Genomic DNA, 15,789 nt, shown 5'->3' with positions numbered 1-15,789 from the left:
CAAGACAGTTTAACGTTATCATAATAGACAGCATTTACCAAAATTATAAACCTTGTGCAGCAGCGGCGATGGCCTGAATGTGTTTGCCACACGGGTGTAAACGCTCCCACATCCAGACCCTGGTCCTAGGCACCGAGCTGGTGTCAGAACCGGTGTCAGATATAAACACACCAGCGGAACAGTGACAAATGATGTTTATTCCGTGGGGAGATCCGACCCCGGGGGGGGTTGGGAATTGGCTGTCACTGTCAGAGCGGCTGGCCGGTTAGGGGAAAGTGTGAACGCTGCCCAGACAGTGTTTGTGTATCTATGGCTTTCCCCCTCGTTATCCCCATAATTGGGGGAAGGAATGTTGGGGGAACGTTTGGAAACGTCACAGCGCCCTAACCCCTTTCCACTCAGCAGCACCTCGACCATTCACCTTCATGTGTGATGAGTTAACCTACAGCAAAGAGACTGAGCCCATACCACACACACACACACACACACACACACACACACACACACACGCACGCACGCACGCACGCACACACACACACACACACACACACACACACACACACACGCATACTCTTCCCCATACTCTGTCTTGCCTTGTAATTATTTTGTGTGTGTGTGTGTGTGTTGGAGAAGTGAGTAAAGAAAACAGAGCGTGTGTTTGCTTTGGAGCACACCCACACTGCACACGGAGACGGAGAGGAGAGATTATCTCCTGACTAATCGTGTTCTGTTCCCCGTTAGACCCCCCCCCCCTCTCTCTCTCTCCTCCAACACACACCACTCCAGCCCCCTCTTCCCCGCTCCCTCTCAGGGTCACTAGCTGCAGCTTAGGCATGTATCTGAGACGCAGCACCTTTTAAGAGAGCACTTTTATAAAAACCTTTTACGTGCCTCGGAGGGGACCTGCCATGGGTTTGGACTAAAGGAAACAGTTGAGAGGATGTGTTTTTCTACAACTTGCTGGCTGCTCCGCAGGTCTGCTTGACTGTCACCACCATATTCAGTATCTAGACTTATTATCATTAACATCTCCATTTCCACAAATGCATATTTTGCAATAGGCTTCTCTAAATAATGGAAGGAGCTATTCTTTAAAGATGACTGTGTACACACACACACACACACACACACACGTCACAGGATCAAGTGACAACGCCTTTCTAAACGGAGGTGAAGATAGAAAACATGTTAGGGTTTTGTGTCTTCACCGATACAATACTGATCATATCTGACGGCCCCTCTGAGAATAAGTCAGCTCAGGTAGTCTCCGACAGTCGAGTGCTCACCTGCCAATCATCCTTATCACATGTCAATCCCCCTAACCTGTCCGTTAGCCTAACCTGTCCCACAAGGCAGAGTGGCTGATGATTGATCGTTCCACAGAGACTGAGAACCATCCATCTCAATGACAGAGGCTTCCCACAGAATGAGAGGGAGAATGCAATTCGTCACACCAACCAATGCCAGCCACGGCTAGTAGGCACACAGGCAAAGATGATTATCATTACTGTACTTATCATTACTGTACTTATCATTACTGTACGGAAATCAAATGAACACTCCGAGCTCCACGACTACTATTACTGCTGCTAATACCACCACTAATGACAATACAAAGTGGTGAAATCATAATCATAACCATATTCAAGGCTCTGACGGCAGGCCTCGGGGAGAGGTGTGGGGAGGATTCAGTTTATATACACACACACACACACACACACACACACACACACATCAGAACGAGGTGTTCAAACTAATTTATTTCTGCTCTCACTGTTTGTGAGGACACGTTCATGAATGACTCATTGTAGGTGCTTAATTAGGGTGTGCGTGTGTGCGTGTGTGTGTGTGTGTGTGTGTGTGTGTGTGTGACAGACAGACAGATGCACGCACGCACGCATGCACACACACAAGCACACACACACGCACGCGCGCACGCACACTCACGCACACACACACACACACACACACACACACATACACACACACACACACACACCTACACACACACACACACACACACACCTACACACACACACACACACACACACACCTACACACACACAAATAAACTATGTACGCATCACACATGCAAACATGAAGAGCATTTGTCTGGCCAGGGAGAGAGCAGCAACACAGCCTCCGTGTCTGGACAAAAAGGCTTCTCCTCTTCAAACACACCGAAACCCCATCACAGACAGCTCACAGACGGGGGCTACGTCACTGCGTTCAAAAACAAAAACAAATCTATGATCCAGATTCATCACACAGCAGACAGGCAAACTGTTACACAACGAAACCTATCTATCTGTGTGTGAGTGTGTGTACGCATGCCGTGTGAGTGTTTGAGTGTGTGTGTGGGATGGTGCAGGAGTGAATAAAGGCCTGTTTGTTACAGCTGACGTGAGTGAAGGTGAGTGTTGCCCAGCCCTTCTACGCAGGTATGACAGGCTGATTTAGAGTTTCAATTAAAAGCAGAGACAACCAGACTGGGCCCTTATACACAAAGCAGGCGGGGGGGAAAATTCCCATGGTTTACAAAAACACCATCATTAAAATAACAAAAGACTCCGGCTAAAACAATTACCTCTCATTTAGATCTCTATCAGTGTCATAACTCACTCCTCTGTACTCATTCCTCTGTACTCATTCCTGTGCCCTCCCTCCCTTACTCTCTCTCTCTCTCTCTCTCTCTCTATCTCTCTCTCTCGCTCTCTGTGAAACGTACACACTGAACCAAACAAGTGAGATCATAGTTAATTACACCGATGTGTAAGAAGGCAATCCCTAAATAATTAAATTACTCAACAGACAGACAGATACACACACAGACACAGACACACACACACACACACACACACACACACACACACACACACACACACACACACACACCCCTTTCTAGGCGGAGGCGAAGATACCAAAACACTGTATTGCTGATAACATTGTACACGTTTTTTCACCATTGATTGTGCTATCATACTGTACGTTTCGAATGTATCTTTTATTCACAGGCTCTGATTTAAGTCGTAGAGTCAGATTGCTCACAGGCTGAGTGTGTGTGACTATCAGGGTCCAGCCGCAGCCCACACTCGGAAGGAAAACTCAAAACAAACTCAGACATTTACACAAACAAGCCAGAATGTCTCATCAGTAGGGGAAGCCTTGGGGTGTAGTCATGAGGGGGTGCAAACCCCACAGTCAGGAACACAACAGAAGTCCTGAGCTCACAGATGAAGAAACAATGCCTCATGGATTTTTTTTTGGGGACCATTTAAGGTCGACTTTCCAGACCCTTTCAGCATTATAATTGTATTGATGACAGAGGAAATGCAGTTATGAACAGAAAAAGACATGTAATGTCTTATGACATTGTAATGTAATGACAAAAACCCACATGCTTCATGCAGATACAGCACACCTCTGAATACTTCAACCAAACCCAGGTAGGACCACATCAGGAAACAGAGGGTCTATGGAGGACGCAGATCATCATCACACTAGGAAACTTCCTGTTTTTCATTTCCAACTAAGAGCCCACATCTGACATAGTGCACTGGGGCCTCAACCCCCTCGCTTTGTCTTTGTGTGTGTGTGAGTGTGTGTGTGTGTGTGTGTGTGTGTGTGTGTGTGTGTGTGTGTGTACACAGAGTGTGTATATTAATTCCTATCCCTATGTAAACAGACGGTAAGCTCTGTAAACATGTGTGTGTGTATACTCTGTGTGATAATACCTATAAGCTCTATGTCAACTGCATTGTGTGTGTTGTCTGGACTCTGTGTAAACTCTTGGACTGCAGAGCCAGTTGTTACGCGTGTGCTTTTTCATGCGTGGTGTGAGCATGGACCACTAAAACAACTCTGGCAATATTCCCACCATCCCTGTTAAGTGCCATGGTAACCCATGCAAAAAACAAACAAAAAGCCTACCAGTAAGTATGATACGCAACATAACGTGCATAGGTGTTGTTTTGGGATATCCTAAAAATTTAGATTAAGAATAGATTAAACTATGGAAGGAGAGGTCATGCACGTGCATCACAGCGTGTGTGTGTGTGTGTGTGTGCGCACAGGCGTGTGTGTGTGTGTGTGTGGGTGTGTGTGTGTGTGTGTGTGTGTGTGTGTGTGTGTGTGTGTGTGTGTGCGCGTAGGTGCATGCATGCATATGGTGTGCGTGTTTCTCGACAAACATATAATTTAGATCACACACCCAGCATCCAGATAAATCATCAATAACTCCCGGCACTTCCTATGAAACTGTTTATCATTGTCAGAGCCAAAATGGCACCCTGGAAGACGTAGCAACAGCCTCCGTCATGGAGTTTCCTAAATATTTGGTGTAATACCTGGTTACTACGTTCTCAACGCAGCCTGTCCTTGTGTGCCCTCTGCTACAGTGCTAATTAAACAGGGTGGCGGGGGGCGGGGGGCTAGGCTCCAGGTGTTTATACAGACAAGCAACCAGCGTCTCCCATGCTAGCCTGCTACACTACTTTAAATCCCTCCTCATTGAGAGGGTTCCAGAGTGCTAGGGGGGTTCCAGAGTGAGAGGGTTCCAGAGTGCTAGGGGGAGGACAAGGGTGGGTGAGAAGGAGAATGCTGACACCCGAGCAAAAGAACATTTCCCGACAGAAGACAACATACTTTCCAGAAAGTGACTGCTGCACCCCTTTCTCTACCTCACTCCCCCCCTTCTCTCATTCTAAACCTCTCTCTTTCACCTCCTTCTCTCTCTCTCTATCCGTCCCATTATCGGCGTGACTCAAACGCAAGCATTAACTCTCTTCCTCTCTTCCTCTCTTCCTCCTGAAGGAAAGGTAGAATGCTAATTGACATCCTGCAGGTGCCGTGGTTCTAACCTCTCAGCCGTTCTAACCTCTCAGTATGCAGCGTCACCTCAGTCCTCTCCTATGCCGTTACTGATGTCAAAAGCTTCTCAATCGCCAGACCACCATCACTCTCAGGGTGTGTTGGAAAATGTATTGGAAAATGTTACTTAGTGTATTTTTGGGCGATTCAACCTTTACCTGTTCAACTGATAAATGTATCATCTTTAGAAGAGAGGCCTAGTGTGAGTCTGTGTACATGATGTTAGATGATCAGGAGGGGAAGCTGTTTCCCCTATGCTATAGTACAGTCCCAGTAAGCGCTGTCAAGGGACTGAGGTGGCTCACTGATGCCATCTATCTGTCACAGGTGGAAATGCAACAAGGGGGAGCCTCATCAGTACCTCAAATCCTTATGCAAGATTCGATTCGATTCGAATCAACTTTATTGTGATTGTACAGAGTACTGAGACAACAAAAAGTAGTTTGGCTTCTAACCAGATAGTGGCATAGTGCAAAAGACATGATATTAGACAGTATGACAGTATAAGATATTATAGTGAGTATAAATAAATTAATACAATAAGTGAAGATACATGAGATGAATAGCTCAATGATATTTACAGTTGAACAAGGGCGTGTTTAGTACCTGAACATGTCAAATGAAGGTTGGGAAACAGTGTTAAGGTACAGTTTTTATTTACCTTTTTGTTTTAGTTTTGTTTCCCTATTCTGTTTTTGTAGAGTAGAATCGAGCTACAAAACATCCTCCGTCATTCCGTTCCAACACTAAGGATACAAAGAGCAGACTTGCTTATCTTGGCATAGAGCAGCCCTATTCTTAACTTAAAAATTCACATTCACTACAGCTTAGCCAGCCCAAGCTTCTCATACACTCTTCTAACCTTTCCAAACACGTCTCTAGGTCTGTCTGGTCGGTGGAGCTATGCCGACCACAAACTAGACCACCGGCGGAACTGAGGCCCTTTTCTCTTCATTCTATAGGCGGACAAAATAAAAGGAAACCCATGGATACAGACAAACCTGTCTATTCGGCACGCACACACACATGCGCACATGCACATGTTCAGTCCAGGCGATCACTTCCCCTAGTCTGATACACACACAGAGCTCTGAGCGTGCCACCGAGGACTGATTGGATGGCAGTAATGTAAACATCAATCAGAGAGTGGATAAACCCAGCCAATGGGGTGTTAATGAGAGCAGCCCACTCATCATTAATAGCATACGCTCTCCTCTCAACCAGCTAGCACAATCAGACGTACGCCCCTGGGGGGAACGTCTCTGGATGATCTGGGGGCGCTTTGGGATGTTTTCTAGTTTTCCATATTAATTCCACATTCCTGGTGAGCATCTGATGATTCTGACTGACTGGTTTGGGAGTAGAGAATGGTTGGGCCGGAATGGAGCTGTTTGACTCCCACAGACACCGCAGTCTACTCTGGGACTCCGCCCTCAAGGTTCATCTATGCTTTTGTCGATCAACACTGACTGACGTCTAGTCACCACTTGTGGGTGTCGCGCACCTACAGTATGAACCGAAAAAACATTACACAGTGTAATTGTTCACTTCACCGACAGCCAACACACACACACACACTTTAAACCCTATGCTAAAAAAGAAAAACACTAGCATGGGGGCTACTGTACCGCCAGGAGAGAGAGAGAGAGAGAGAGAGAGAGAGAGAGAGAGAGAGAGAGAGAGAGAGAGACAGAGAGAGAGAGACAGAGAGAGAGAGAGAGAAAGGGACCAAAGGATGGGATGGGATGACAATGACACTGTTTCTGTAGGAGCTGAGATAGACCAATGACTTTCTGCAGACAGGGCTGTGTGTGGAAACCTGTTCCTGGGCTCAGTCAATGAGTTCAATATGTGCTGCCTTTCTCAGTTGACACACACACACACACATGCGCACGCACGCACACACAGAGAAGAGGAAACCCATCTCCACACACCCTCTCTCCCTCCTGCTTCTCTCTGCCTCCCACCTGTCATTCCCCCCATCAGGAGAGTGTGTTAATAATTCAGGATGTCTATTCAGCCTCACAGCCAGTCACTCTCTCCTGGCCTGGGTCTAGCCTGTCTCTCCCCTGTCTCCCGTGACAGCTGCAGGTGATCAAAATCACATGGGGGGGGGTTACACACACGTTGGGGCTTTTGTTCGCCCTCTTTCCAACGAACACCTCAGTGAGGGAGTACAATGAGACGCTGCTCCCTTTGACACCTGCCTCCCCCCCCCCTATTATCATCCACACACACATTAACACCTGTGTTCACATAAAGGGTTTCATAAAGGATCGTTTCCTAATCTAGATTTAAAATAAGATTATGCAGCATGCTTGTTGTTAAGGTCATTGGTCTTGAAGAGGTTTTAGCATATTTAATGTCATCAATACTTATAAGGCTGGTTTCCTCGGACGCAGACTCAGCCTAGTCCTGGGCTAAAGAACATTTGCGGTGGATTTAATCTCCGTCGAGGAGGCAATTTAGTCTCAGATTAGGTTTAATCTATGTCCAGGAATCCAGCCCTTAATCTCTAGCTCAGATTGGAACCAGAGTTTAGAGCTAACCTCTCTATAAGCCCCTGCTGAACTTATGGCAATGGAAGAAGAGAGATATGAAACCATAATGAAGGCCCCTTTGGTCTGGTTGTGTTTGCTTTGTTTGTTCTGGGCTTGTGTATTTGATGCTGCAGCTGGCCGTGTCCCTAGTCCTCCAGTGTCCGTCCCACAATTCCCTGAACTCTCCACCCCGGAGTTAGAATCAAAAACCTTCCTCTGTCCTCACGCTCTCTGAGGGAACAAGCACCCACACAGCCATACGCACTAACTTGAACACGCGCGCACACACACTCACACACACACACACACACACACACACACACATACACAGTATCCTCTGAGTGAGTAATAGCCTACACTCAGCAGTCTCACAAGGAGCGTCTCACAGACAAAGGCAGAGAGGAGGGGTGGGTGTGAAGAAGGAAGAGAGATGAGTAGATCCTGTGAATGATCCTCTTCCTGCCTGGGGTGACTGGAAACACCAGCGGTCACTGCCAGTATTCCACAGGGCTCAGTGGTTAAACACACAGTGCCTCCGGACACTCTACCAGGCGTGGGCTCACTGGGACAGACAATGAATGAACACTGAATATATCTCCGACTGTGTGTTTCTGGAATACATAGTGTGTGTGCGTGTGTGTGTGTGTGTGCGTGCGTGCGTGCGTGCGCGTGCGTGCGTGCGTGCGTGCGTGCGTGTGTGTGTGTGTGTGTAAGGGAGGATTCTCCGCGTGGGAGGTTTGAGAGCGGAGACATGGCCTATAACCACAAAGGATGTGGAGGGGAGAGGGGGAGAGGGGGATAGTCTCTCTCTCTCTCTCTCTACTCTCTCTCCACTCTCTCTCGCGCACGCACGCGCACGCACGCGCACACACACACACACACATACACACATACACACATACACACATACACACATACACACATACACACATACACACACACACACACACACATATACACACACACACACACACACACACACACAGCCACCTCTTTATCTGACAGAGGCCAGTCTGCAGTCTGCAGGGGCAGGAGGTGGAGGAGGTGGAGGAGGTGGAGGCGTGTCAGTGGGACCTCCTGGGATCACACTGGACTTCTCCAACAAAAGGGACATTGTGGCACAGAAACATCCAAGAAATGACGCTTCCTGTCTCCTCAGCCCCGACATCCTCTCAACCTCTCCAGAGCCACAGCAACCAGTTCCAGGTTGGCTTTGCTGTCCGCCATGTAGCAGTCATTACAGACTCCTACACACAGGCATGACAACACACACAGAGCCAGTGCGGCTGTAGGGGGCGCCTACCTTGACGTGACTCTGGGCCCCCAGGTTGTAGATCTCTGTGGGTTTGACCAGGTTGATGATCTTCACCAGGCAGGTGCTGTCTGTCAGGTCTCCGTAGTGCAGCTTCATGTCTGAGAGGGTCACATACAAGCACGCGCACACACACGCGCACACACACACACACACACGCACACACGCACACACACACGCGCAGCCACACACACACACACACACACGTGCACACACACACACACACACACACACACACACACACACACACACATACATACCAGTAAGACATTGCAGAGGGCAATTATTATTTCTAAGCACTACACCATTATAGATCCCCCAGAAAAATCAACCTCTATTGATTAAGTCCAGTTTGAGTCTGATTCAGGGACACCCTACCCTCGGCCTGTTTTTGCACAGACAAGCTTTGATGCGTATCGTAAAGTTACACTTACAGCCACCTGAGGATCCCTCTGGGGTATGAGTGAGGTACGTTAGACAGGCTCAACAGATGCCCAGCAATGCAATGACCCTCCTATCATGAAGCATATCTATGCTGTACTGGACGTTTTCGGTTGGTGACTATGGAGCTTGCAGCAGTTGCTGTGTATTTTGAGAACAGAGGCTGAGGTACATACTGTACTTCCTTCAGTGTGTATGAACAGAGGCTGAGGTACATACTTCCTTCAGTGTGTATGAACAGAGGCTGAGGTACATACTTCCTTCAGTGTGTATGAACAGAGGCTGAGGTACATACTTCCTTCAGTGTGTATGAACAGAGGCTGAGGTACATACTTCCTTCAGTGTGTAAGAACAGAGGCTGAGGTACATACTTCCTTCAGTGTGTATGTTAAGAACAGAGGCTGAGGTACATACTTCCTTCAGTGTGTATGTTAAGAACAGAGGCTGAGGTACATACTTCCTTCAGTGTGTAAGAACAGAGGCTGAGGTACATACTTCCTTCAGTGTGTATGTTAAGAACAGAGGCTGAGGTACATACTTCCTTCAGTGTGCGTCTGGGGGTTCTGGTAGAGATGCTCTATGCGACCGGTGTTGAAGGAGCTGGATCTGCGCAGAATGCCATGTACCTGGGGAGAACACACACTTCAGAGTCAACATATACTACACACACAAACGCATGTACACACGACGATGAGATGTGTGTGGTTAGGAGGGGACGGGACAGACAGGACTTCTGCCATCTCTTTCACTGGGGTGTTTATGGGGGTTTGGGGGGAGGTGGTTAAAGGGTGTGTAGGAAGCTCTGTTCAGAGGAGATAACGGTTCCTGATCTTGGAGAGCACATTACTGGGAGGACACTGTGCCCCAACCTCACTTCCTTTATTCACTCATGACTTCCTGCCTGCCTGTCCGCCCTGCTTTCATGGCCCCCCAAAGAGTACCCGGCCTGGAACAGGGCCATTTCCTGTGCCTGGTGACACTTCCTGTCAGGCTGTGTGGCAGCTCATGAGCAGCCCTGGGATGGCTGGAGGGAGGGAGGGAGGGGGAATACTGCTAACGATTCAAGGGAAATTAAATCATTCTACTGTCAGGAAAGCAAATCCAGAGCCGGTGTGTGTGTATGTGTGTGTGTGTGTGTGTATGCATGCGTGTGTATGTGTATGCGTGTGTATGTGTGTGTGGGTGTGTGTATGCGTGTGTATGTGTATGCGTGTGTGTGTGTGCATGCGTGTGTATGTGTGTGTGTGCATGCGTGCGTGTCAGGTGTGCGTGTCTGCGTGTGACGATTAGTATGAAATCATCCCAGAACCCTTACATACTCATACGAGTGTTCAAGTCAGCAACACCTTATAAAACTCTGGATGAAGCGGCCATGTTGACTCTCTGTGCTCCAGAGAAGTGTGTATGTAGCAGGTGAAAGGGAGTGACCTCACTCAGAGCCTTACAATAACAGCCATTTCCTTATAAATGGTCTGACCCTAGGGTGAAAGGGTCAGAGGTTAACAGGCCCAGTGTAACACCAGGGTCAGATCTGATTGAGGTGTGAGTCTGCAGTCTGAGTGAAGCATTACATCACAAATCCCTCAGCGACTGTGCTTTGACTTTGGATGGAGCTTATCTAGGGAATGTCTGCCTCTGTGAATGTGTGTGTGTGTGTGTGTGTGTGTGTGTGTGTGTGTGTGTGTGTGTGTGTGTGTGTGTGTGTGTGTGTGTGTGTGTGTGTGTGTGTGTGTAGAGCAGGGGAGGGAGGCAGGGTTGCTAGCCAAGTCTGGGCGTATCTCTCTGGGCTTCTCTCTCACCTCGTAGCCCTTCTCCAGCAGGAACTCAGCCAGGTAGGAGCCATCCTGGAACCACAAAACACAAACGTTCCGTTAGACAAGCACAAACACACACACACACACACAAACACACACACACACACACACGCACGCACACGCACACACATACACATACACATACACATGCACACGCACACGCACACGCACACACACACACCTATCCATCATATCACCCTGTCCTGTAAACACAATAGTAGACTCTCCTAGGATACACAGTCTGGGCTAGTCACTGTTGTGGCTTATCAGAGAAACCACAGGCCCTTCTACAGACTCCTCAGTGTGTATGCGTCATACAAAACTACAACACAAAAGCATTGTGACACACACTCCCACCCTATCCTGCCTGAAAAGGTAGAAATTATAGAAATGTCTCACGTGTGTGTGTGTGTGTGTGTGTGTGTGTGTGTGTATGTGTGTGTGTGTATGTGTGTGTGCGTGTGCGTGTGCGTGTGTGTGTGCGCGCGCTCTCGGGCGCATGCTTGAGCCCTGTCAATAAAGTTCTTGTTCCTCTCAGCCATGTAACTTTTCGTCCTTTTTCACTCCCTCAGACTTTCCGACCGCACATTCTGGAACTCTGGAACATTCCGAACCAGTCATAGCATTCATCCCTCCCACACCCCCGGCCTTACACACTCACACTCACACTGCCCCAACCCCACCTACAACTCCAACTCCACCCCAACACTTCCACTCCAGGTCTGGGGGGGGGGGTGATTTGGGCCACAGAGGAGGAAGGAGATTGACGGAGACCCAAGAGTTCAGGTCTGCCAGTCCCAGCCATGTCTCAGACCCTGGTTCCTCTACCAGCCATGTCTCAGACCCTAGTTCCTCTACCAGCTTGGCCTGTAGGTTATGGAGGTGAACTTGGCCTGTATTGAATGTTTTTTTCCTGTCTTCCACTCTGGTACGGTAGAGGGGTGAGTATGAGTGACAATAGAAGAATAAGGAGCTTTCTGAGTACGAGGACCATTAGCATGTTAGCATAGCTTGTCTCGTGCGCCACTCTACCGTATTTTCCGGACTATAAGTCACGCTTTTTTTCATAGTTTGGCTGGTCCTGCGACTTATAGTCAGGTGCGACTTATATGTCAATATATATGTAATTTCATACTGACTGACATGAACCAAGGAGTAAACATTACCGTCTACAGCCGACAGAGAGCGCTCTGGGCCGCTCTGGGCTTGTGACAACTATATGCTGTTCCTATACCCCTGAAGAAGTTATCTAAAACATTAGCTTGTTGAAGCTAAGCAAACGGTAGCTGGTGAACTTGCTTACTGGTAACTTGCTTGTTGGACTCGCTGGCTTGTTATGTTCATTTAGCCTATTCAGCCTCCCAGGTATGTTCTTTATGCTATTGCGTTGCTGAATAACTGTTAATGTGTTATGTTAACATACCGGACTTCTATTCAGCCTGTTGTTCTGTGTGCTATTGTGTAGTTGAATAAACTTGCCGTTCCAGATTAAATGTCTGTTCTTGGTCTTGGATTTTGTGAAATATATTTCTAAATAAATGTGACTTATAGTCCAGTGCGACTTATATATGTTTTTCCCTCTTAATGTCGCATTTTTTGACTGATGCGACTTATACTCCGGAGCGACTTATAGTCCGGAAAATACGGTAGCTTAGAGGGATGTGTTGCTCATCTTCTATCATGCTTAGCACCGTTAGCACTCCACTGAGAACTACCCAGGCCATGACGGTTCACTATGGACCAGTGTGATTGAGTTCAGACCAGTGTGGTTGAGTTCAGAACAGTGTGGTTGAGTTCAGACCAGTGTGGTTGAGTTCAGACCAGTGTGGTTGAGTTCAGACCAGTGTGGTTGAGTTGGGACCAGAAGAGGTCGAGAGGTTCTGGCAGGTGCCTCTGCCTGACCCCGTCCCAGCCCCGGCCGTGCCTCACCTGGGAGAAGTTGGCCCACCTCCCCCGTGGCCACAGTGTTCAAAGCTCTCTGCCATGTCATGTTTTCCTGCTCCTCTGCCAGGGTCAAACCCCGCCACGCCAAACCAATACGGAAAAAACCTGAAGAGTTACTTTTCTGTTTGAAAACAAGAGCCTCCTTTGAGGCCGTATTAGTCCATAAACCCTGGCCTCACCTCTCTGTTTCCTGTTATGGGGAGCCGGGGGGGGGCACATGGGTGGGAGGCAGACAGACAGACACTCGCTCTACCTGAACACCAGATCCTGTGCTGGGAACTGGGAACAAGCTCCCCTCCCAGCGCCACACTAGACCAGACCCCCCCCCTGGCTTCATTTCGGGCCAAAACACACTATAATCACGCAGCTCGACCACATCAGCTAGACCAAACAAAAACCTACTACTACCATAAGTCAATGTGGTGACAGTAAGGTTAGTGGGTAGAGCCCATGTGAGTCGGTCACCCCCCTGAATCTTAAACTAGGAAAACAGATTGGTATCTGTGAGGATTCTTCCTTTGGCCATCCAGTGTATTATTATCTCAGGGTGCAATGTGTGACATTCTCCTGAAGGGGGAGTGAGATATGTACAGGACATCAGGTAGTACAGGTGAGCACATCCTTCAGCCTACATCGTCTACAGGAGGAATCAGCCAATCAAAAGCTCCATACTGCATCATCTGTGTATGTGTGTAACCTATGTACGCAATGACAATATGAAAGGGAAAATACATTTTCCATGGTTTTCTAGCAGTGGAATCCTACTGGGCCGGATCTGATGAGGTCTTAAACAATCTGTACTTTCCAACGGCAGTAGGGAGAGGAAAGACGCTCTACAAGTTCTACACAGAAGCAGACGCACACATGTACTCAATCCACAGAGGAGAGGAGAGGGAGACACAGATTAAACAGGCTAACTTAAATACCAATCTTTCCCCCAATGTAAAGTAAGGCTAAATCAGTCCATGTGTATGAAGTATGTAGCTATGTTAGGTAATCAGAAACAACCTCCAAGCGCAATCATTAGCTCCAATCATCAGAACCATCATCATCATCATTTAATTTCATCTCGCTCCCATGTTCTCTGTAAAACACGGTTAGGCCTACATCCCAGTGCAGTGTTGTGGTACTGTGGGCGAATGTAACACATTAGCAAGGCAGGGTGATTGTGTTTATTATTACTATATAAACATTGCCATGCCTCAGCAGAAACACAGAGAGAAAGAGAGAGAGAGAGAGAGAGAGAGAGAGAGAGAGAGAGAGAGAGAGAGAGAGAGAGAGAGAGAGAGAGAGGTTAGTCTGGCACCCCCTGCTGGTACGTATTTTAAATGGAAGGGTATTTCCCCAAGTACCAGTGGGGTAGTTGTCAAACCCAGAGCTTCCAGAAGTTTAATAACCAGAGTCCATAAGGATAGTTGGGGTATGAGTCACAGGAATATGGCATACAGAAAGACATTTAGGCTACTTCATGTTTACAGGGAGCTATCTCTGACAAAGTGTGTCTATCTAGGCACGGCATCCATGTGTTTGTACATGCTGAGCGTGTTTATTTGTCAGAATGTCTAAATGAATCACTTTAATGTGCTTTCTTTAGACCACAGAGATAGGCTGCCAGGCACACTACTGAACTACAACTAGGTCTGATGCTGCGGTCAGAAACCACAGAATACACAATCACACACACACACACACACACACACACACACACACACACACACACACACACACACGCGGAGTCTGGAAGAGCAGCATTACATGCTTAGAGAGGAGTCCTACTCTTTCCCCTTCTGTTACCCCCAACCCAGGCGTGTCACTTTAACAAACGAGCGAGCGTGTGCAAGAACTCCCTCACATCAATGTGCTTCTGCAATCAGGACTTCCTCTCCACACAGGAAATAGATCACTTTATGACTCCTCACAGTGGCGTGCGAGAGAGTGAGCGGTCCCCCACACACACACACACAGACAGCCTAAGCTACTGTTCAAACACTCACTCTTATTTATAACTCCACTCCTAATTCCATAACAGCCCGGATTCATGGTGGCAGGAAATAGGGGTGGGGGCACCTGTAGACGCCGTGCTAGCTTGTACTGGGTTAGCTTAGCACAAACCCCTTCAATCTATGGACCTTTTCCCCCAAATAGTAGACTACCTTTTTTTCAAACTAATTCAATCCTGTTGAGCTCCCAGATCTCCTTCTGAGGCAGAATATCAGCCTTGGAGGGGCGATTATGAGCAACTGAGGAGGAATCAGGAGAGATCTGCACGGATTCTTAGCTTTATGAGTATTATTCCTGGCGCCGCAGACAGCCCCTTCTCCTGTGTGGCTACTCCTGCATGTATGTTGCACATCACCAAAGTTGGAGGGGGTGTATCAAAACACTGTGTTGTTTTTCCTAGCAAGACAAGTTAAAGAGAGTGGAGCAAGCCTAAAGCCAAAGTAAAGGTGGATTTTACTGTGGGCCAGAGAGAGATAGAACCTGCCCTTCTCACCTCCACCTCTGTGATCATAAACTGATCCGGACTGGACCCCCAACCTTGGCACATTGGTGGTCTCTCATCACTCAAGAGTCCCCATTACTCTCTGACCCCTTCAGCTCACCCAATCACAGCACAAAGATCCTGGAGGCTTCCAGTAGCACACTTCCTGCGAGTTCTGAACAGTAGTTAGTCCTGCGATTTATGGTATCACTGAGACCTTATGGCCCCGCCAGTGTTAGAGAGCCACCCCCGTGTCTGAGATGGTAGAACCAGATGCCTGCCTCCTGTATGGGGATTCAGCATCAGCACAAGGGGCCTCAGTATTCTACAACTCCTTTAGGGGGAGGGGGGGTATATATATATCACTGAGACGGGCAGAATAAAAAT

At 47.9% G+C, this 15,789-nt stretch overlaps 1 protein-coding gene across 1 annotated transcript in view; it reads right to left on the bottom strand.

Annotated features, from left to right (window-relative positions):
* The window catches only part of gmds (GDP-mannose 4,6-dehydratase), a 118,259-nt gene that overhangs the window by 98,040 nt on the left and 4,430 nt on the right, over positions 1–15,789 (bottom strand). Inside the window, exons 2-4 of the mRNA XM_080536160.1 lie at positions 10,962–11,006; positions 9,701–9,788; positions 8,713–8,822 (exon numbers count right to left, since the gene is read on the bottom strand). Coding sequence (XP_080392286.1) covers positions 8,713–8,822; positions 9,701–9,788; positions 10,962–11,006 — 243 coding nt within the window. The remainder of the gene's footprint in view (positions 1–8,712; positions 8,823–9,700; positions 9,789–10,961; positions 11,007–15,789) is intronic.

Source organism: Nansenia antarctica (genome assembly GCF_963989245.1).
Source record: "Nansenia antarctica genome assembly, chromosome: 7".
Classification (NCBI taxonomy): domain Eukaryota; kingdom Metazoa; phylum Chordata; class Actinopteri; order Argentiniformes; family Microstomatidae; genus Nansenia; species Nansenia antarctica.
Note: the sequence above shows the minus strand (reverse complement) of the source record. Positions and strands in the feature narration are given on the sequence as shown.